We start from the raw sequence: 24,976 nt of genomic DNA on the forward strand, positions 1-24,976 counted from the left end.
CGGCCACGATCGACTGGGTTGGTTTGCGCCGTGCTATTTTTATTACAATCATACTGCAGCAATGGCTACAAAGATTCCCACGTTTCCAACCAATCCCAATCCTTCCAGCCATTATAACTATAAAATCTGAATCATTCCTCCGTAAGATAGGAAATATGTTGTCTTCTTTAACACTGTCCATTATGGATGGGGCCGTCGTGTTCTCCGCTCGCCGCTTATCTTCATCTATTTCTCCGCCTCCAACTACGTGTAGGTAAGTCTTTTTCCAATTTTCTGATGCCCATTCTTTATTAGCCTTCAATTTTTTTATTCGTTCATCCCATGAGCTTGGGGATGGACCTGAGTTGTAATCTTTATAGAGCACACTGGGTGAACGGCTTTAGGCTCATAAATGTCGGCAGATTGTGGTTCTTGAAGTTAATTTAAGAGCTTGGCTATCTGTTCCCCAGGCCCCAATTTGTAATCTTTCTTTGTACGACTTAAGAAGATGAGATCTGCGTATTTTTCATTGATTTCTGATTTTCAGCAGTAGTTTTGAGTTTTTCTTGTTTTATTCCCATTTCTTGAAAGGGCTGGACATGTCAAAGATAGCTGTTTTGGGATTGCTTTCACCTAATTTGAATTTGTGTGAGCTAGCCGCTTGTTGTATTTAGTGCAATATAATGGAATATGTGAAGGGGTGGACCAGGATTCTTGGGCCACGAAATATGCAAGTGAAGTTTATTCCTGTTAGCGATTGCCCCTGTTCGTTTTGTTGCTGAATATGTTAGTTAATATTTTGTTACTATACTTCCAACTTTTTTTTGACTTCAACTTTTTTTTACCTAATCTTTTAGTTATCTTTATGGTAAAATGTACTAAGATTTGTGAGTGTAATAGTAAGTTAATTAGTGAAAGATGTTATCCTTAGGAACAATCGCCACTGCTCCGTCCGACCTGAGAATATGCTTGCTAATATTTTGTCACCTGATCTTGTGTGAGCTTGATCGAAATATGCATCGATTTTAATAAAAAAAATTAGTGAATCATCTTTTTTTTTTTTTTTTTCAGTTGGCAGTTTCAATTCTTCCAATTCCCCTTCCTTTTGCAGGTGGGGATTCAAAAGAAAACAAGATATGAGACTGCATCCTCGAAGGAGTCAAGCAATCCTTGTATTGGCGAATCCAAATGTATGCACCAACCAAGGCTTCTGCATGTATAATACCAATTTAATGGTTTGAATATGCTCAAAGCGGTTTTTAGGTATGTGATTGGTGGCTTTCAACCAGCATGTTGGTGTCCAACTTAGAAGAGATTGCTTGAACGCGATTATTTGTTTTATCGTCAGCCGAGTCAATAGGTTGTTAAAACTAACTAGCCCTTAATTTGTTGTTTCGATACTAAACAAGTTGCATTTGACTTTTGAGGTTGTCTTTCATGCCATATAGTTTGTTCTTAGAGTTGTCCTTAGCGAGAGGCAATGGGTCATTTATTAGGGAATAGTTTGTTAAGAAACCAAGCATTTGCTGCTTATTCAACTGCTGATATCCGTCATTGGACCCCCTTTTCAAAGAAGGTTTTGAAGAAACCAGTTTTTGCTGTTCTTTGAGCTAGTTAAAGCTAGGGAAACTCGTGGAGCTACGAGTCAATCTTTGTAATTTGTATGGAGACATGTGAGTTTGCACTTTTGCTGGTATAGGTTCGTGCATATTGTATTAATGGAAAGAATTACCATTTTATGTTTTTGTTTTGCTTATTTTGTACGATAAAAGATATTTTACTCTTCAAAATGGATGAAGAATCAAATAAATTTCTAATTGAAGGGGTGTATCTTTCAGTAAGGTGGATTTCTGTCAAATGCAACGATAGTATCATATTTGCTAATCAGTAACAAAAATTTCATCTTTTTGACTCTCATATAGGTATCTCCAGACAAAGGAAATTCAAAGAAAGAAGTGGTCATGGTCGATCCATTGGAAGCCAAGCGATTGGCATCAAAACAAATGGCTCAAATCAAAGCAGAAGAGAAACTCAGAGTAAGTTGATAACAATGTTATCGAAAGTTTTCTTCTTTATTAGTTATTACATGTTTGAGACGTTCCATATCTATGTTCTTGACAATGACTCGACCCGGTCACCACAGAAACAACGCCAAATTGAAGCAATCAATGGTGCTTGGGCCATGATCGGTCTTACCGCAGGATTGGTCATTGAAGGTGGAACTGGTAAAAGCATTATAGCTCAGGTAAGACCATACCCTTACTCGTTCGTTAAGATGGATTTTTCTTGGTAAATGTAACAAAGTTCGAGTCGTTTTGCTACTTCAATTTGTTCTTATCACAGTTGGCTGGATACTGGGCGGCTTTTATCGGGTTTTTTGTGAGATAAGGTTCGACTCGGGTTTAATATACAGCTGATTTTAACTAATCACTCTCATCGGTTCTGCTCCAAACTGATTCCTTGAATATGGCAGGGTGAAACTGAAGTTCTTGGTTGTTTTGCAGTGTTGTAAATGTGATACTACGATATCTTGTTCCTAAATGACTCTACATTTGCACGCCAAAACTATTTCTTCTGATAAAATTGTTCTTTTTTTTTAATGTATATCGTGAATATTATATATTTATTTATACATTGTTATTGAATGGATGTAAGTATTAGGGGGTGTAAACGAACTTTTCACGCCAAAAATAATTTAATTTGTATTCGAATTTATTGAATTTGAGGCGAACTCAGCATGTTCAAACTTTTTCGAGTCAATCTCGATCTCGAACTATACTAATTGATAGTTCGTGAGCCATTCTTAAAACTTGATATTTTATTGATGTAATATAAATATGTGTGATTATGGTTTTTCGAGTATTTATTTTCGAGAAATAATTTGAATAACTTATGAACATTTCGAGCCGAATTTGAACTTGTACGCTGATTCAAACCGAACTCAATAAAAAAAAAATTAATTTTTTCGAACTTCAAATCAAGCCAAGTCTAATTCGAATCTTAGAATTTCATAATATTTCATTCATTTATCCCTATATGCAAGTTCCTAAAAGGGAGCATGGCAGTCATCAACAAAGAAAAAACTTTGAATTGACCCAAAATCCATTTTTCCAACGTTAGAAAAATTATTAATTACTTGATCAACGAAGGGTGGGAAGAAGTTCTAGAGTACATTTTTTTTTTTTTAAAAAAAAAAAAACAGATTTGTAAACCACACCTAATAACACGTTAATAAAGTCAAAGTTTCTGTTCTGCATAATTTTTGATAAATAATTAAAAAGTCGAAGACTGTAATTTAGTTCATCATTCAAGTCTTGAATTAGATTTTGTAAAATCCCAAGTAAGGTGTGACTCATCAAATACCACCACCACACAGGAAAAGCTACTTGTGGATAACCTCTGAGGGTAACAGTAAAACAAAGAGTCAATTGAGCTAAACCAACTAACGACGCAAGGTTATCTGTGAGAGAGCCCTAGCGATAAGGGGGTTATTATCCTTGTAAAAAATATCAACCTCAATTAATAAAATAAATCTATTAAGCGAGATCAACAAATTATTAAAAATCTTCTATAAAAATTTAGTTAAGGGGACAAGTAATTCGAAGTTTCCAGGGGCGGATTTAGTGTAGGGCGTGGCCCCCCAAAAAATTTAAAAAAAAATTTTAGTATATAGCGACGGGTTTAACCAAACCGTCGGATCGGCGACGGTTATTGTCAAAATCGTCGCTATGTTGCGACGGTTATTGTAAAAACTGTACGTTGTTAAGAAACGTACTGTTGATGTTTTGTTCAATGTAACCCGTAGAATTTTTGTCTTTGTCTTTTTCTTTTTAAATTTTTGTTTGTCTTTTGTAAGCGGCCCCCAGTGTCGAAATCCTAGATCCGCCCCTGGAAGTTTCTTTATTTTTTCAAAAATTTCACTTTTATCATAAATAATTTTCTTAATTTTACTTTACTGACTAATTCAATGGATTATAATTTATTTGAATTTGAATTCAAATATAACTTTATAGTCTAATATATTTATTAAATAAATATACAATTATATAATATATATATATATATATATATATATATATATAAAAGCGCACACACACACTTAAAAACTTTGAGTGGAAACTATGTAAAACAAAAACGAAAAACAAAACCTTTGAGTTGAGAGTAAGATCAAGCAAGTAGCTAAACAAACTCTCCCACTGTCCAATGTCCACTGACTAAGAATATTTGAATATTCATGGGAAAAGTGAGATTGTCCATTTTTGGGAAGGAAAAGCCAGTTTTCCTTGCAGCAGCACCGTTGCTTCCTTTTTCTTTTCAAGCACCCCCCGAAGAATTTTTCTACAATTAATAAGAAACACACCCATTGTCTTTTATTTTAGTTTTCCCACATATAAACACTGTTTTTCAGAAGAATCCCATATAAAATATCTAAGAAACTGACTTACATTATCAATCAAACAATTTTTTATGAGTGAGTCTCATGTGAGACCGTCTCACGGGTCATAATCCGTGAGACGGGTCAACCCTATCCATATTCACAATAAAAAGTAATACTCTCAGCATAAAAAGTGATACTTTTTCATGGGTGACCCAAATAAGATATTCGTCTCACAAAAATGACCTGTAAAACCGTCTCACACAAATTTTTGCCATTTTTTTTATACCCCTTATAAAATGCGTTTCACCCAATATTACATAAATGTGAACTTATTATGTATCTTTAAAAAAAATTATCATTTATTTGAATTATATATATCCCATTTTATGTATCATCAACCCCTTATTCATGTGAATTATATATATATATATACACACACATATTGCCAGTCTTAAGATATAAAACCAAACATAATACTATTTATCATTTAAAATTGTAAGTTATTGCTAATAATAGATTTAATCAATAAAATTAATAATATTATATAATATAGGCAAAAACTTCTGTGAGACGGTCTCATAGGTCGTATTTTGTGAGACGGGTCTCTTATTTGGGTCATCCATGAAAAAATATTACTTTTTATGCTAAGAGTATTATTTTTATTGTGAATATCGGTAGAGTTAACCCATCTCTTAGATAAAGATTCGTGAGATCGTCTCACAATAGATCTGCTCTTATTTGTTTGTGGGGGTATTCCTCCTGATCCAACCCTTCCAAACGATCAAAATTCTAACAATAAATGTAAGGGCAACCTCGCTGAGTTGACCGATCATGCTTCCAGCTATTTGAATCAAATGACCCGGCATTAACACCTCTTTTCATTAATTTTTCCCGTACTCTCACCAAACTTTCTGTACGTAATTTCAAAAGTAGTTGTAGATAATCTCACTCAAACAAAACAACAATATTTTATAATCAATTAAGAGTAGGTCTCTTGTGAGACGGTCTCACGAATCTTTATTCGTGAGACGGATCAATCCTACTAATATTCACAATAAAAAAGTAATACTCTTAGAATAAAAAATAATATTTTTTAATAGATGACCCAAATAAGTTATGTGTCTCATAAAATACGATCCGTAAGATCGTTTAACACAAATTTTTGTCATCAATTAATTAGTGCGTTTTATAAATTAAGTGAATTAAAAATAAAAAATGCATATTTTTAATAGTTTTTTCAAATTCTATTTCATTTTCCGGTGTGAAATGGAGAGACACCGGAAATTTACAATCACGTGAGGTAATATATTTTTGTAAGTACAAAATTAAATAAATAAAATTCAAAATTTAAAACAGGATAAAGTGGGTCCCAATTTCAAATTTATGAAAACAGTCAACTGTACGTTTCTCCTTACGTGTCAGTCGCTAATTGGATAATACAGAGTCAAAGTCGCAAGGTCACCTGCCATCCTCGCCGTCCATCGTGGGTAATTAGTCAAAGTAAAAATTGGTCATCCACTCCGAAACTCGACACGCATCATTTGACCGATGTGACAAAGGATTTGCGAGTCAATGAATTGAAAAAGAAATTAAAAATCAATTTTTTTTCATTACCTTATTTTTATTGTTTTAATATACTAGTATTATATTAATTAAGAAACATGCATTAGAAGAATTGTGTGGTAAGAATGTCATTTTTGATACGGCAAATAAAAGTTATTTATTTATTTATTATTATTATTATTATTATTATTATTATTATTATTATTATTATTATTATTATATATAATCAGACATACACACAACCAAATGGGCAAACTTTGTGAATTAATTATTACATACTTCACGGTCTTCTCCCGAAGCACGCCTTTTGGGAGTAATATATATAGGTTAAAATATAGTATAGCACAAGTATTTTTGGTAACCGATAAAAGTTTGAGTTAAATATTTTTTTTATTTGAAATAAGAATATATTGGATAAGAAAATGGGAATAAGGCTAGAAAATATGGACGTCATTAAGTTATATCACCAAATAAATAAATAATTAAATATTAAACCGTTCACACATAATCATATTTTACATGTCAGTTGACCAGTCAGTCTCTAAGATAAAAATTCGTGAGATTACCTCACAAGACACTAATATATATTATAAATAAACGCACAATATAAAGGTGGATTGGTCAATCTTGGGTGTCAAATTTCAAACTAACGTAGATCAGAGTACCGTATTTGTAAGTCGATCCATCTTCCTTCGTTCTTATCCTCACCACCGCTGAATAACAAAAAATCAATAACAAAATAACAATAATTTTTAAAATTTCAAACTTGCCTTGAATATTTATTGTTCGACAATATTCGAAAACTCCTTACTTCCTATGTAAAGCTCCATGAACCACAACCTCGTAGCTTTCGATTTTTAGCCCCATATGCAGTATAACATGCTGACACACACATTACCTGACAAATGATAAAAAAAAAAACCCGTTTGTCTAATCTTAATCTTGTTTCATTTCAAGTACATTTGAGAGTTTTTCTGTTTTATCTACTCAAGAAAATCCCAAGATTTTGTTTTTCTCATCATGTTGTCGAGATCTTATTTTAATCTCTTGAACTTCGAGGACTATTCGGGTATTGGCGACCGAACCCGGATTCCGAAAGTGATTTCCGTACCAGGGATCATTTCAGATTTTGTAAGTGAAAGTGAAAGTGAAAGTGACTTTGAGAGCCCGGAATCTTATCCATTCTCTCCTTTTAGTAAAAAGAGGAGAATAATTGTGGCCAACCAGCTGCCTTTGAAGTGTTACAAAGATTCTTCTCAAGGTAAAAAATGGTGCTTTGATTGGGATAAAGATGCCGTATCTTTGCAACTGAGGGATGGTTTTTCATCGGACGTGGAGGTTGTCCATGTGGGCTGTTTATCTGTGGATATTGATTTATCAGAACAAGAAGAGGTGTCTCAGTTATTATTTGATAAGTTCAAATGTGTGCCGACTTTCTTGTCTTCAGATTTGGTTAACAAGTTCTATCATGGTTTTTGTAAGCATTATTTGTGGCCTTTGTTTCATTATATGCTGCCTTTGTCACCGAATCATGGGGTCGGGTTTGATAAAGCCTGGTGGCGGGCTTACGTATCAGCGAACAAGATCTTTGCTGACAAAGTTATGGAAGTGATTAATCCAGATGAGGATTATGTTTGGGTGCATGATTATCATCTCATGGTTTTGCCAACTTTCTTGAGAAAGAGGTATCATCGGATAAAACTCGGATTTTTCCTTCACGTTCCTTTTCCTTCGTCGGAAATGTATCGAACGTTACCTGTCAGAGAGGAGATTTTGAGGGCTCTTTTGAATTGTGATCTCATTGGATTCCATACTTTTGATTATGCTAGGCATTTCTTGTCTTGTTGCGGTAGGATGCTTGGATTGGACTACCAATCCAAGCGGGGTTATATTGGACTGGATTACTTCGGTAGAACTATTAGTATTAAGATCCTCCCCATTGGGGTTCACATGGGTCAAATTCAATCTCTCATGGCACTACCAGATACCACGAATAAAGTAAGGGAACTAAAGGAAAAATATGATGGGAAAATTGTGTTGTTAGGTATAGATGATATGGACATGTTCAAGGGGATAAGTTTGAAGTTTATGGCATTGGGGCTGGTTTTGGATGAGAATCCCATTTTTAGGGGACGTGTGGTTTTAGTTCAGATCATGAATGCACCGAGGAGTCGAGGTGAGGATATTCAAGAAGTTCAGAATGAGATGAGGAAAATTGCAACCGAGGTTAATCAAAAGCATGGTAAGCCGGGGTATGAGCCAATTGTTTGTCTCAATGGGCCAGTGTCTTCTCAAGAAAAAGTCGCATATTATGCCATATCAGAATGTGTTGTGGTTAATGCCGTTCGAGATGGAATGAATCTGATGCCATATAAGTATACTGTATCTAGACAAGGCAGCCCTGAGTTAGACAAGGCTTTAGGACTTCACGGTTCTGCCACACCTAGGAAGAGTGTTACTATAGTATCAGAATTCATCGGGTGTTCTCCATCCCTCAGTGGTGCCATCCGGGTAAATCCTTGGGATATTAATAGCGTGACCGAGGCCATGGTTTCAGGAATCAAGATGACCGACTCTGAGAAAGAGTTGCGCCACGAGAAGCATTACAAGTACATTTTGTCGCATGACATTGCCTACTGGGCTAGGAGTTTCGATAAGGATCTTGAGAAAGCTTGTGCTGAGCAATACAACAAGAGGTGTTGGGGTATTGGATTCGGTTTGAATTCGAGAGTAATTGCATTGGGTCCGAATTTCAGGAAACTTTCTGTGGAACTTATCGTTGCTGCATATAACAGCACGAAGAACAGGCTTATACTTCTCGACTATGATGGTACTGTGATGCCACAAGATAGAGTGGACAAAACCCCAAGCCCTGAAGTCATATCGGTCTTGAACGATTTATGCAGTGACCCAAAAAATATGGTGTTTATTGTTAGTGGCAGAGGAAAGGATTCATTGGGGAAGTGGTTCTCACAGTGTGAGCGGCTTGGGCTATCAGCAGAACATGGTTATTTCACAAGGTGAGGAAATCTAATATGATGATGGGTTTGTTTCTGTATTTCATTGCTAAATTTGTTTCTTTAATTGCAACTAGGTGGAATAAAGTTTCTCAATGGGAATCTTGCGGATTAGCAGTTGACTTGGATTGGAGAAAGATTGTGTTACCAGTGATGGAACATTACACGGAGGCGACAGATGGTTCTTGGATTGAGATTAAGGAAAGTGCCTTGGTTTGGCACCATCAAGAAGCCGATCCTGATTTTGGTTCATGGCAAGCGAAAGAACTTCTTGATCACTTGGAGAGCGTGCTTGCTAACGATCCCGTGGTTGTAAAACGTGGCCAGCAAATAGTCGAGGTGAAACCACAGGTGTGTATATTGGATAATGTATTTGATCATTTGTATTCGATCTTCAGAAATTTTTGACAAGCGAAATGACGTCTTGTAGGGCGTGAGCAAAGGCATGGTGGTAAAGAATGCCATAGAAACGATGCAGATCAAAGGGCAGCCGGCAGATTTTGTTCTGTGCATAGGCGATGACAGATCCGATGAGGACATGTTCGAGGCTATAGCAAGCTCGGTTGTCAACCGAGTATTGCCTGCTGCAGCAGAAGTATTCGCCTGCACCGTCGGCCAGAAACCAAGCATGGCAAAATATTATCTAGACGACACATTTGAAGTCATCAAAATGCTTCAGGGCCTTTCAGCTTTCGCATCAGAACAGAAATCTGGTTTAGTTTGAAGCCAAAATGCGGTGGATAAAAAGCCATAATCAGCTCGAAACGAAGATTGAACTAGAGATCGAGGGAAATGCAGCTTTGTACAGAAGATCACAGATTTATAGTGCAACATAGCATCTTAGAATTCACGCTAATTGGCCAAGAATTATTCTCAACAAAATATTAGATTTTATATTTATTAAAATTATAAAATCAGTTTTCTTTTCTAGGACATCATCGTCTCTCATGATGTATATTTTCTTTCAAGTTCGCAATTATTTCCACGTTTCATATATATTATTATGGATGATTTTTTTTTTAATTTTTTGATGTAAGTATTCAATATTGCGGCGGAAAGCTAGCAACTCATTAATAGAAACACTCAGAAATAGTATGGGAAGGAGTAATTGTCTTCTCTTTAATACTCATATTTATTTTTAAAATACATGTTTTTGTTGTGAAAAAGTAAAAATTTATGGTAAAAAGTAAAAATCTCAAACTCTCAAAATTTACCAAACTACACACTTTATAATATTTTTCTCTCTACTCAATTGTGATTTTCTTCACAAATGAGAGATCTATTTATAGAGTTTCATTACACATAATCCAAAAATAAAATACATCATTACCTACATCATCACACACAAATTTCTAACTTTACAACTCTTATTTTCAACATTCAAATATTCAACTATTATTTTTTCAATATTCAAATATATTATTTCAACACTCCCCCTTGTGATGATGATCATGATACGATGATGTCTTCATTACGTGTTTTGTACTGCCTCATTAAAAATCTTACTTGGAAAAACCCATTGGGATAAAAACCATAGTAAGGGAAAAAGAGTGCAGTCATGTAAACTCCCCCTGATGTTGACATGAACAATTCTTCACAAATTTCGTAGATTGCGCATCCCAATATTATATATGTGCTTTCTGAATATTGACGTAGGAAGTGCCTTTGTGAAGAGATCTGATGAGTTTTCACTTGATTGAATGTGACGAACATCAATACATTTATTCTTCTCAAACTCCTTGGTGAATGCGAAGAACTTAGGAGGAATATGTTTAGTTCTGTCGCCTTTTATGTATCCTTCTTTCATTTGAGCAACACATGCAGCATTATCTTCATATAGTATCACAGGCTTCTCATCGAATGATAATCCACATGAAATTTGGATATGTTGGGTCATTGATTTTAACCACACACATTCACGACTTGCTTCATGTAGTGCAATAATCTCGGCATGATTTGATGAAGTTGTTACGAGCGTTTGTTTCTGTGAACGCCAAGATATTGCAGTGCCTCCACGAGTAAATACATATCCAGTTTGGGAACGTGCCTTGTGTGGATCAGATAAGTATCCAGCATCAGCATAACCAATTATACTTGGATTAGCATCTTTTGAATACAAAAGTCTCAAGTCTGTCGTTCCTCGTAGATAACGGAATATATGTTTAATTCCGTTCCAGTGTCTCTTTGTTGGATATGAGCTAAATCTTGCCAACAGATTCACGGCAAAAGATATATCAGGCCTTGTACAATTTGTAAGGTACATAAGGGCACCGATGACACTTAGATATGGTACTTCTGGACCAGGAATATCTTCATCATCTTCACATGGACGGAATGGATCATTTTCTATGTTTAATGATCTAACAACCATTGGAGTACTTAAAGGATTTTCTTTATCCATATTAAAACGTTTAAGGATCTTTTCTGTATAATTTGTCTGGTGAACAAACATTCCACATTCTTTTTGTTCAATTTGTAAACCCAGACAATACTTGGTTTTTCCAATATCCTTCATTTCAAATTCTTCCTTCAAATATGACACAACTTCTTGAATTTCCTTATTCGTTCCAATGATGTTTAAATCATCAACATATACAGCAATAATTATGCATCTGGATGTTGTTTTCTTAATGAAAACACAAGGGCATATTGAATTATTTACATATCCCTTTTTCATCAAGTGATCACTTAGTCGATTATACCACATTCGACGTGATTGATTTAACCCATATAATGATCTTTGTAATTTCACAGAATAACATTCCCTGGGTTTTGAACTTTGTGCTTCAGGCATCTTAAATCCTTCAGGGATTTTCATATATATATTACTATCAAATGATCCATATAAGTAAGCTGTAACAACATCCATAAGACGCATTTCTAAATTTTCAGATACCGCCAAGCTAATCAAATACCGAAACGTAATTGCATCCATCACAGGAGAATATGTTTCTTCATAATCAATTCCAGGCCTTTGAGAAAAACCTTGTGCAACAAGTCGAGCTTTATATCTTACTATTTCATTTTTCTCATTTCGCTTTCGAATAAAAACCCATTTGTATCCAACAGGTTTTACACCTTCAGGTGTAAGGACTATAGGTCCAAAAACATTACGTTTATTTAGCGAATCTAATTCAACCTGGATGGCATCTTTCCATTTTATCCAATCCTGCCGATTTTTACATTCACCAAAAGATTTTGGTTCATGATCTTCGTTATCATTTATGATGTCGATTGCCACATTATAAGAAAATATATCATCAATTTCATCTATATCTTTTCGGTTCCATATTTTTCCAGTATTAATGTAATTGATAGAGATTTCATGATTCTCGTCAGTTTGTGGTTCTGACAGAACATTTTCATCATCATGTGTTTCTTCAGGAACACCATTCTCTATTTTGTGATCATCATGTGTTTCTTCTGAAACATCATTCTTTATTTTGTGATCATCGTGTTTCTCTATGAATTTTCTTTTTCGAGGATTTTTATCCTTGGAACCGACTGGCCTTCCACGCTTCAGGCGTTTAATGACATCATGAGTATCTTCCATTTATTTCTTTGGAATTTCAATTCGAGCAGGGGCATTTGCAGCATGTATATATGATTTAGTTACCCTTTTTGTGTCTGCAAATGCATCTGGTATTTGATTTGCTATTATTTGCAAGTGTACAATTTGTTGTACATCTTTTTCACATTGTTTTGTTCTTGGATCCAGATGTAACAATGATGATACATACCATGTAATTTCTTTTTCGGTATGTTTCTGTTCTCCCCCTAACATCGGGAAGATTTCCTCATTAAAATGACAATCAGCAAAACGTGCTGTGAACACGTCGCCTATCTGAGGTTCAAGATATCGAATGATTGATGGACTATCATAACCGATATAAATTCCAACCTTTCTTTGAGGTCCCATTTTCTTTCGTTGTGGTGGTGCAATAGGCACATACACCATACATCAAAAAATTCTCAGATGAGAAATGTCTGGTTCTTTACCAAATGCAAGCTGTAATGGGGAGTATTTATGATATGCACTTGGTCTGATGCGAATTAATGAAGCAGCATGTAAAATTGCATGTCCCCATATAGAAATAGGGAGCTTTGTTTTCATAATCAGTGGTCTAGCAATCATTTGCAGACGTTTAATCAATGATTCAGCCAATCCATTCTGTGTATGTACATGAGCAACATGATGCTCAACAATGATTCTCATAGACATACAATAATCATTGAAAGTCTGGGAAGTAAATTCACCAGCATTATCAAGTCTCATTTTCTTGATTGTATAATCGGGAAACTGATTCCTCAATTTTATTATTTGAGCAAGTAATCTTGCAAATGCAACATTTCGAGTTGACAATAAACATACATGTGACCATCTGCTGGAGGCATCAATCAATACCATAAAGTATCTGAATGGTCCACATGGTGGATGGATTGGTCCACAAATATCACCCTGAATACGTTCAAGAAACATTGGTGATTCAGTTTGGATTTTGGCCGGTGATGGTCTTATAATAAGTTTTCCAAGAGAACATGCTTTACATTGAAACTTATTATTCTGAAAGATCTTCTGGTCTTTCAGTGGATGACCATGTGTATTTTCTATAATTCTTCGCATCATTGTTGAACCAGGATGTCCCAATCGATCATGCCAATTGGTTAATATCCAAGAATTATCAACTACCATGTTTGATTCAATGGGACTTATATGTGTATAATGCAATCCAGTAGGGATCATTGGTAGTTTTTCAATCACATATTTCTTTCCTGATTTATATGTGATAAGGCACATATATTCTCATTCCCTTCATTCATTGTTTGAGTATCATACCCATGAGAATATATATCATTAAAACTCAACAAATTTCTTTTCGATTGTGGTGAATATAAAGCATCATTGATCAAAAATTTTCTACCATTAGGCAACAAATATTGTGCTTTACCACATCCTTTAATCAAGTCTACATGACCTGATATTGTATTCACCGTTGTTTTTGTTGGTTTTAGTTCCAAGAAATATCTTTTATCTCGGAGGATAGTGTGCGTTGTACCACTATCGGGTATGCAAACTTCAGCTTTGCTCATAGCATTTTCCATATTTGAACTTCAAAAAAATATGCAATGAAATAAATTACTGGCAATATATATTTAAATACAACACATATCATAATTATACAATAAAACATTATTCTATGAATACATGAAAAATAAATTATTATACATTTATATTCTACCATTATATTGTTCATTTTCAGAGAAATCGTTGAAAAAATCTGCAGCATCAATATTATTCATTTCTATCCCACCAACATATTGATAATTTCCAGAGAAATCATTCATAAAATCACCAGCATCAAAATGAGTTGAATCACTCAAACGCTCACTGCGTTCAGTGAAGTTGGTCTCCTTTTCTTTCCCCTTTAATGATTCTTTATAAAGTTTACAAAGGTGCTCAGGGGCTCGACAAACTTTGGACCAATGTCCTGGAGTACCACATCTGTAACAAGAACTTTCATATCTTTTTGAGTGATTCTCATTAACACTTGTATTCTCATGATGCCTTTTCTGTGGATGGTTTGGGACGCTCTTTTGAGATGAGTTATAAAAATAACTATCTCTATTGTTTTCAAAACCACGGCCTCGACAACGACCACGGCCAATTCCACGTCCACGTCCACGTCCACGACCTCGACCAAAATCTTGTCTTTGAATTTGATTTTGGTTCGGAGGTTTAAATTCATTATTACTTACAGCATTTACTTCTAGAAATGCTGGTGATCCAGTGGGTCGAGACTGATGATTTCTCATTAATAGCTCGTTGTTTTTTTCCGCCACAAGAAGACAGGTGATGAGCTCAGAATATCTCGCAAATCCACGTACTCTATATTGTTGTTGTAGAGTAATATTTGATGCATGAAACGTGGAAAATGTTTTTTCAAGCATCTCAGATTCTGTGACCTCATGTCCAAAAAATTTTAGCTGCGAGATTATTCGATACATCGCTGAATTATAATCACTGACTTTCTTAAAATCTTGGAATCTTAACATATTCCATTCATCATGGGCGGTCGGAAGTATAACTTCCCTTATATGTTCAAATCTTTCTTTCAATCTTTTCCACAAAGCCATGGGATTTTTTTCAGTCAGATATTCACATTTTAATCCCTCGTCGAGATGTCGACGCAAAAATATCATGGCTCTTGCCTTTTCTTGTGATGTACATATGTCATTTTCTTTAATAGTCTCGCTTAGACCCAATGACTCAAGATGCATTTCTACATCGAGAGTCCATGGCATATAATTCTTTCTCGTGATGTCGAGCGCAACAAATTCGAGCTTTGTTAAATTTGACATGGTGGTACTAAAAAAAAATTACGATGCATTTTATTAGTTAATAAATATTGCAATCCAAAGTAACGGATAAACAACAAGTACAAGTATTTGTAAAAATAAAGAAAACGCACGAGGAGGATATTCTCCGATAAATACAAGACTCGTGAGTATGATAACTAAAATAATTAAAAATATCTTTGAGAAAGCCATCTTCTTTTTTCTTCGAAAAATTTGATGATGAATAATTTTTAGAGAAGAAGAGAAAGTTGGAGTGATTGAATGTGTTTGTGAGATCATATTTATAGGGCAAAAACTAGCCGTTTTTTTACCATTTATGACCGTTGGTGTACAAAAAAAAAAGATATGTATTTGAATAATTTTATGGTAATAATATGGTATATATAATATTAGATATGTTTAAATAATTATGTATATCATATCATAATATTATAATAAGTGTCATAATTTATTTTGTTTAAAAAAAACCTTATAGGCTTTTATACTTGTCGTATCCCTTACCGAGAGTGTGGGATGTCGTCTTAACATCCTCCCAGGATTTATAACAAGTTTATGAAAAATTTATTTTTATTATTTCTAATAATAACATTATATTGTATATTAAATAAAATACACAATAAATAAATAACAGTAAAATAAATATAATTACTTTTGTTACCTTTTTCTTCTGTTTGGAGCTGGAAAAGGTATGTAGGACTTTTAGAGCTTCGTGCTGATAACGTGTTGTGAAAAAGTAAAAATTTATGGTAAAAAGTAAAAATCTCAAACTCTCAAAATTTATCAAACTACACACTTTATAATATTTTTCTCTCTACTCAATTGTGATTTTCTTCACAAATGAGAGATCTATTTATAGAGTTTCATTACACATAATCCAAAAATAAAATACATCATTACCTACATCATCACACACAAATTTCTAACTTTACAACTCTTATTTTCAACATTCAAATATTCAACTATTACTTTTTCAATATTCAAATATATTATTTCAACAGTTTTCATTATTTTTCCCCCAGAAAAATTGGTAATAAATGGAAAAAATAAATATAATGTTGGCTAATACATTTTCAGATGGAATTATTACAATGGAGGCACTTGTAATAACTAGCATGAAGACGTTGATACAAATTATATATAATATGTGAATTATAATATATATATATATATATATATATATATATATATATATATATATATATATATATATATATATATATATATATTAACGAATGATAATACACAAAACACATATAAAATAATATGGATGGAAACAAATCAAAAAAATATTTATTCATCCACAAACTATATATTAGGAAAATTTTAAAATCAATTTAGATGGAGATGAAATGACACGAATAATATATAAATAATACATCATATGCCAATTCAAATCCTCTACTATGATTGCACATCTCATTAAATATATATCCTAGAAGTAAATAATAAGTACAATTAGGAAAAAAAAATGATGAAATAACACTTGAAAAATGTAAAGAAAAGGACAACTAACAAGTAAGTCAAATGAACTGTTCTCTGTTCCTTTTGCATTTATCCAGGTGCAATTATATCTTTGAGAGAAAATGAAGGGCAAAACTATGATTCCAAAGGCAATTTGAAGAAAATATCAAATTTGTCAATTTAAGTCTTTAGCCATTTACAAATATTCTAAACAACAATTGAAATAATGTGGAATCTTTGTGAGTTTCAAAGAAATTATATGGAAAAATAATGATTATAGAATTTAAATCTTGATTAGTATTAGCATTTAATTTGACATTCATAGTGATTGACTCATTAACTTAAAGAATAAATTATGTTAGAAAATTAAAATTAATAAATATAATATATAATACAATTTCCATATATATCTTAGGATATTAAAAATTTAAATATATGTCCTTAAGAAATTTTTCGATTTATGTAGATGATTTTGGATTTTCACAATTGGACAACTAAAGTAAAATAAAATATTTATTAATATACCTAATTTTTTATGAACAATAATTATATTATAATGAAATGAAAATATACATTTAATAGCAACATATATAAAATAAACAAATAACGTAAATCAAATATGTAGAATCGAATGTTTACCGTTTATCAAAAGTTATACACAGTGTTTACAGTGCGACTCGAATATTTTAAACAGCACAACAACACAAATGTCACGGTCGATTTTTCTACTCATCAGGGACAATTATTACACCCAATATTCTATAATATATTTTTAACTCATTCACCTCTATTATTTTTTCTTAACAAACTGACTTCATTATTAAAAAAAATTGATATCTGCAGTTGAACATGATTATCTTATGTAACATTATTTGTCTTTCAGTTGTTCAAATGTAGACAAATAGTACAGGTCGTATAATTGTTGTTGAATCAGATAAATATATACAAATTTAAGTTGAAAGAATGTAAACAGAGTAATTCAGTGTAGATATATTTAACTGATATTGGTTCATAATGAAATGAGGATAAGTTAATTAGGAGAATGGGTTACAAGGGCAGCCTGCTTCGTCCAGGTGGCGTGTAGACGGTATACTAAGTGGAGAAAGATGGCCATGGATCTTGCTCCTTTGGAGGCGCTTAGGTTGGACAAGACAAAAGATGAGGCTGAAGATGGGGAACGGGTTCCATCCGTTACCCAGGGCCGTACCTCTTGTGAGGCGAGAGAGGCCATCGCCTCAGGGCCCGGCCTTTATTGGGACTCAAAAAAAATCATTGGTCTCATGTTGTTGATGTCTACATTTAAATAGTATGTGAATTGGACATTTTTAAAAAAAATTGACATTGACCCATTGAAAACATGATTAAATATGAAGATTGTGTTCATTGGAGTTTTGAAGGGGGTGGAAAGTGAAATTTAACCTCGGAGGTCGTAGGATGATCTCTCAAAAAGTTCTGACAACCAATGTCAATGTGCCCATTGGTTTCGCTACAATGATCTTGGGTAATAATTAATCCGTGGACATATCCGATACTTGATATTGTCACTTATCATAACATGATTATATTTTGATCGAGCTCAAAGATAAAGATCTTATCATTATCGAGCGGTTTTGAATACTCTTTGAAACCATATTAAAGTTTTAAAACAAGTCCAGTGTAACATGGTATCATTGGAAATGTCGTGTTTCATAAAATCAATCCTTTACTGAAACGTAGTTGGAGACAATCAGATGGGCAATCTTTTGTTAGATTAGAAAGTGACTTGGCTACGCCCGACAATCACCGGTCCCATTATGCAACAGTATGGGCAACCCACATGAACTTCACGTCTATGGGACCATTTTCTTAGCACAATAATCAAATCTACAGTTGATTGCTGCATTGGCATTCCACCAACAGTTGGCAAGAATAAATCAAAGTGAAATATTGGGAGAGCAATAAACGAAATATATAAAATTGGGGACCAAGTTCAGTAGGGAACACAAGAAAATGTATTATGATATAAAATTGAAATTGATTATGCTTAAAAAAAGAGTCAATTCTTGCCAATTTGTTGGTCTATAACTAATTTTCGTTAGATACGGCTTGTTTTGAATCTGAATTGTAATATGAGTAGGTATCTTGTGAGACGATCTCACAAGTCTTTATCTGTGAGACGAGTCAACCCTAACGATATTCATAATAAAAAGTAATAATCTTAGCATAAAAAGTAATACTTTTTCATTAATGACTCAAATAACAGACATGCCTCACAAAATACGATATGTAAAGTTGTCTCACACAAGTTTTTGCCTTATAATATTTGGACTTGAAAAAGCATTCGAGAGGATTTATAGATTCGAAAACCGTTATAATAATGACTTAAAAGTTAACTATATGAGATTTCAAATCTCTCAAGTGGATCTTTCCAAACAAATCAATTGATTTGTTGTTATGAATTTGAAATTTCTCCAAATATAACCTTGGAGATTTAATCTTTGCTACACCAAACTTTCATAATATATATATATACATACATACATACATATATATATATACATACATACATACATATATATATAACATCAAAGGTAATATATATATATATAAGGTAATATATATATATATATATATATATATATATATATATATATATGTATGTATCAGGAATGAAAGGTACAAATCTATTATGCTATTCGGTATTAAAAATAAATTGCCACGTTTATTTTTATTTATTATATTATATCCCTGCCACATGTGTTATTGAATGACACCTTTGATTGGACGACATTTTTAATGAAACATAGGAAGATATTCTAATTGTTGTAAGAAATATAGTAAAGAAAATATAAAACCCAGCTTTGATTTATTCCACGCTTGGAAACAAATATAAATGGAAATTGCATCATAATTCGAAAAGTCTTTTTCATCTATCGAAAACTCGTTATGCTCAATGTTTGACTACAACATATCTTGAAATACATCCAAAAATACAACAAAAAAAGAATTTTATGTGTTCTATTGGAACTTGGACCTAACTCAACCTCAAAAGCTAGTTAAATGAGGGAGGATTGTCCAAGTCCATATATACAACTAGGGCTGCAAACGAACCGAACATGTTCGCGAGTTTTTCGAGCCGACTCGATAAATATTCGATTCGTATTCGAACTTATCGAATTTGAGCCGAACTCGAACACATTCGAACTTTTTTTCGAGCCGAACTCGAGCCCAAATTATTTTTTTCGATAGCTCGCGAATAGTTCGCGAGCCTTAATATTTTATCAATATAATATAATTATATATATATAAATATATTTCGAATATTTCGAGCATTTCGAGCTTTCAAACCTTAATATCCGAGCAATAATTCGAATAGTTCACGAATATATTCGAATATTTCGAGCCGAACTCGAACTCGAACTTCATTTCGAGCCGAGCTCGAGCCCAAATATTTGAAATTATCGAACTTCGAATCGAGCTCGAACTCGAATATACCTATTTCGAGCCGAATTCGAGCCTGACTTTTTTACTATTATTCGGCTCGATTCGGTTCGTTTGCACCCCTATATACAACTCTCAGGTTATTTATCCAACTAATGTATGACAATTAACACACTCATCTCACGCCCAAGAATGAACATCTGGAACGTGGAATATACAAATGATCCAATTATGGGCAGAACGAGTGGCCTAATTATAGACAGTCCAACACATAACAGTGGAACCCGAGCTCTGATACCATGTTAAAATTGAAACTTGGACCTAATTAAACCCTAAAAGCTAGCTCAAAGAGAGAAGATTGTCCAAACCCATATATACAACTCAAATGTTACTTATCCAACCAACGTGAGACAATTAATATTCTACTATGTTTTTCTTCTTACATCAATAAAGCCGAATTTCAAATTCATTGCGTATGAATAACGTATGGTTTGAAGCTGGAACTAATGGTTGCTAAATCATGATGTGTGGACGCTATTAAGCTGATTTGGTAACCGTCTGAATCTTGTCAAACATATTTAATTGAAGCTATATATATATATATATATATATATATATATATATATCCACAATTTCACTTTAATAATCATACAACGAAACGCAAAATAAAGCAAAGTTGACCAAATTATTGCCTAATGAAGGAAGAGGAGCCACTTGTCCTGGAATTTACGATGAGACAGAAAAGATGCAGGAATGGCGTTCAATTATTTCATATTTTATAATATATAATATTATTAACAAACCTAATTCAATCTTCCGAATTAGAACGACATAACGACATCGTATCTGGCATCGAAGACATAATCAGGTGAGCCGGAGATGAAAACCGGTTCGCCTTCCAGTTCCAGCTCGCCGTCGGTTCTCTTGGCGAACCGGCCTTTGACTCTTGGCCTGGTTTCGGCGTACGCCTTGCGGGAAGCGTATCGGATGGTCTTCTGGAATCTTCGATTCTTTCTCTTCTCCCTGTACCTCAACACCCTGGCTTCTCTGTCCAGTCCTATGGCAGGGAAACCTTGATGTCCGCTAAGATCGACCACGGAATTCATGACGTTGCTCGGAAAAGGGTACGATATGTCCGACAGGGCGCTACCGTCGGGGACAACACCCAAATCGATGGACGATGATGAGACCTGAAAGATTAAATAATAAAATTCAATGAGGATCATTGACAATTTAACTTGGATGGAAAAGAAAATAATATGTATTAAATTTACACTGTGGCTTAGAGATGAGGTGGTGTAGCTGCTGTGGTAAGAATTAACGTTGGATGTCGTGAAATCGATCTCGAGTCGTTTATCGGATGAGTAGTTCTGGGGTGAAAGAGACGGCACCGGCGGTTTGGTGGTTGTTTGTACAGGGACAACACAGTCGCCGAGAAGGTGTGACGAGATTTGCTGAGAGATTTCGAAATCCAGGAGCTGATCTGAGTCAGATAACAAGAATTCAATGGATTTAACGTCCGGGCCTTCAGCAGGAAGTTTTGTTGGCATCCATGAAGATGCGTTGGTCAAAAGGTCTGCCTGTTCTACGCCGCTGCTGCTGTTGAGGTTGTAGATGGGCACAAACGGCGCAGCGGAGGACTTCAAGACAACAGATTCGGCATTCTCGTAAAAGGGAACCACCGGCGTCCGGTCGTGGCGGCAGGCTAGGGGGTTTGCAGAGTGTATATCGCTGTCGCAGTCGGAACAAAGCACGGCGGCGTCAGCTTTACAGACGACGACAGCAGCGGCCTGTTCGCACACCTCGCACATCCAGACGCGCTCGTGTTTTGTGTGGGAAACATGCAGCTTGGAATCGCAAGCGATACACAAGAAGGCCGAGTCAGACCTACAGAATAGCAGCGCCGCCTCTGATTCGCAATAGTCGCAGCTCCTGGCCGCCGGAAAATACTTGGTCCCCGGTCCTCCATCTCCATGCATGGACATTTCAGCTGTAAATCTGGATCTTCTCTTGGAAAATGATGGTGATGAGTAAGCGTGAAATAGTGGGATGTATGGGTGCCAGTTACCAGAGCAGAGTGTGTATCTATATCCGAGTCACAGGTAGAACTATTTCTGGACACGTGGATATGTTTTCAGCCACATAAATGTTTTCTTTTTAAGACCAGATTAAAATTTATATATTAAATTACAAAAATACATGTAAACTAATAAAATTATATTAAATATATTGTTAATCCAAATAAAATAAAAATATTTTATAACTCAATTTATATATATTACATTTTTCTTTATATTCAGCTATTGTTGTCAGTTATAGGTACCGGCATAGGGCCCACAATTTGGAATTCTTTGGAATATCGTTTAGTTCTATTTTATTAATTATGCATCTATGTTTCTTTTTTCTTTTTTTACGTTTTTTAAAAATCTATTTTTATTTATTAAAAAATATCTATAATATAAACAAATTGGTGTCAGTTTTTTTTTATTTTTTTTAATTTCATTATTTCAAACTGCATTTTAATTTTTCTATATTTTTTTATTTTTTAATTATATTATTTTATATTATAATTTAACTTCTCGTTAATTTTCATAATTATGATATGATTCTATTTAAATATAATAATTTTAAATGATAATATAATTTTTCATTAATTTTTAGCATTCTCATATTTAAATATAAATCAAATTAATTATACAAAATGAAAGTTTTTGCGCTAGTATTACATGATAGTATTGAAAAAATAAATATTAGATCTGTAATAATTTATTTTATTGCAAAGAAAGATTGCAAATTATTATTATTTTTTAAAGTAGGCTTCCAAATTAAAAATTTTTGTAGAAATTTCTCTACGAATTTTTTTAAAAAAATTGTAGAAATATTTCGGATTTTTAAAAGTTTTTTTTTTAAAATATAAAGATGCCTTTATTTCAGTTCCAAACAATATATATGTACGGTAAAATACAAATTTATATTTCATTGATTTAGAAAGCAATCAAACGAGAAGGGGTAGGTATGAAATTTATAAGCATTGAAGATTTAAATACATTTTTTTTCCTTGCATTCACAAGGAAGGTGTTACGATACAAAAATTCAAAAGCCTTTTTTTTTTTTTTTTATTATTAAAGTGTTTTTGAAGCTCATCTGTGATCAATTTGAAATTAAAAAAAAACATTTGTTAGACGTTGAATTCATAACAATTCGAATCACCAAGGTGTATGTCATCCAACGGGAGCTCATACTCTTTCCTCCCGACCTATTTGACTCTCTCGCATCACTTATTTATGTCATATAAAGTTATAAACATAGTTAAAATTCAGTTCAACAATATTGTTGGGTGCAATAATTGTCACTGTTTGGTAAAGCGATCCAACCGTGGTGCTTGAGCTGCTGTGCGGTTTAAGATATTTGAGTTGCACCATTACCACCAGCTATAGCTTTTGGTAAAGCGGCAAGCACTCGGTCCTACAATTGGTATCAGAGCTAAGATCACGAGTTCGATTCTCATTGATTGTACAAAATGCAATTATTGGGAGGGAGATTATTGGGTGCAATAATTGTCCCTGCTTGGTAGAGCGATCGAACCGTGGTGCTTAAGCTGCTGAGCGGTTTAAAAGATTTGAGTTGCACCATTACCACCAGCTATAGCTTTTGGTAAAGCGGCAAGCACTCGGACCTACAATTGATCACGTGTTCGATTCCCATTGATTACAATGAGTGCAATTATTGGAAGAGAGATTGTTGGGTGCAATAATTGTCCATGCTTGGTAGAGCGATCGAACCGTGGTGCTTGAGCTGTTGTGTGGTTTAAATGATTTGAGTTGCACCATTACCACCAGCAATAACTTTTGGTAAAACGACAAGCACTCAGTCCTACAAATACATAACATAAATATAAAAAAAATTAATTGATATAATTAATAATCGCATTAAATAAATAAATTATATATTTTAATATTGAAATTCAGCTCAACAAAACATAACATAAACATAAAAAAATTTAACTGCTATAATTAATCGCACTACATAAATAAATTTTATATTTTAATTTTTTTTTCGCCGATATTACATATTCATATTATTGGATACTATAATATCATGTATCAAACCAATTAAAAGTAATGTTTAAAGATGTAAGGCTGGCTAGAATCATCAAGTGAGATCACGAGAAATGAAATATTTTTTTGACTTTAACACCAACTTATATAGATGAGTGCATTAAATAAACGATTTTTCCATATTTTGGTAGAGCCACATAATTAAAACGAAATTTCATTGAAATAAAAAGATCAATATTCACATTGGTAAAAACCTGTGTGGGACGGTCTCACGAGTTTTATTTTGTAGACGAATATCTTATTTTAGTCATTTATGAAAAAATATTACATTTTATGCTAAGAGTATTACTTTTTATTGTAAATATTGGTAAGATAGACCTGTCTCACAAATAAATATTCGTGAGACCGTCTTACAAAGACCTTCATTCACATTTTACTTGTTTAGTCCATTTGAAACAATACTTTAGTTAGTGGTTAGATTGGGGACACGAGGAATTAACATCTAATTAAGGACCACAGTAATTAAGTACTTTTGGGTTGACCCTTGGGTTAATTGATAAAATATATTTCCTATTTAGAAATGTGAATTTACAAATTTGTCATTTTATTATTCAACATTATTGCATTTTAGTTATGACATAAATGTAAATGATTTGTCGATATAATTATCATTAAAACATTTTGTATGTGAATATATATATGAATAAATCTACCTAATTATTTCTTATCTATATGTGTGAATA

The 24,976-nt window shown here is 33.6% G+C and overlaps 3 protein-coding genes across 4 annotated transcripts; 2 read left to right on the forward strand and 1 right to left on the reverse strand.

Moving 5' to 3' along the window:
* The first annotated feature begins 42 nt into the window (after positions 1-42).
* LOC140805895 (uncharacterized) lies at positions 43-2,645 on the forward strand. Of its 2 annotated transcripts, none has more exons than XM_073162254.1 (5): positions 43-253; positions 1,051-1,169; positions 1,902-2,015; positions 2,123-2,224; positions 2,323-2,645. In XM_073162254.1, exons 1-5 carry the CDS (start codon positions 187-189, stop codon positions 2,365-2,367), a joined length of 447 nt encoding a protein of 148 aa, XP_073018355.1. In that variant the 5' UTR covers positions 43-186; the 3' UTR covers positions 2,368-2,645. The 2 variants fall into 2 exon arrangements, with proteins under 2 accessions (XP_073018355.1, XP_073018356.1); XM_073162255.1 differs by having other exon boundaries at positions 55-253; positions 1,091-1,169.
* A 3,938-nt stretch (positions 2,646-6,583) lies between these two features.
* On the forward strand, positions 6,584-9,933 carry LOC140805897 (probable alpha,alpha-trehalose-phosphate synthase [UDP-forming] 11). Its single transcript, XM_073162257.1, has 3 exons — positions 6,584-8,940; positions 9,015-9,288; positions 9,368-9,933. The coding sequence occupies exons 1-3, from the start codon at positions 6,941-6,943 to the stop codon at positions 9,659-9,661; spliced, it is 2,568 nt and encodes an 855-aa protein (XP_073018358.1). The 5' UTR covers positions 6,584-6,940; the 3' UTR covers positions 9,662-9,933.
* Positions 9,934-20,800: 10,867 nt separating this feature from the next.
* On the reverse strand, positions 20,801-22,249 carry LOC140805898 (zinc finger protein CONSTANS-LIKE 5-like). Its single transcript, XM_073162258.1, has 2 exons — positions 21,450-22,249; positions 20,801-21,365 (listed from the first exon to the last, which is right to left on the reverse strand). Exons 1-2 carry the CDS (start codon positions 22,158-22,160, stop codon positions 20,997-20,999), a joined length of 1,080 nt encoding a protein of 359 aa, XP_073018359.1. The 5' UTR covers positions 22,161-22,249; the 3' UTR covers positions 20,801-20,996.
* Between the last annotated feature and the right edge of the window lie 2,727 nt (positions 22,250-24,976).

The sequence above is a fragment of the Primulina eburnea genome, chromosome 11, assembly GCF_022965805.1.
Source record: "Primulina eburnea isolate SZY01 chromosome 11, ASM2296580v1, whole genome shotgun sequence".
Lineage (NCBI taxonomy): Eukaryota > Viridiplantae > Streptophyta > Magnoliopsida > Lamiales > Gesneriaceae > Primulina > Primulina eburnea.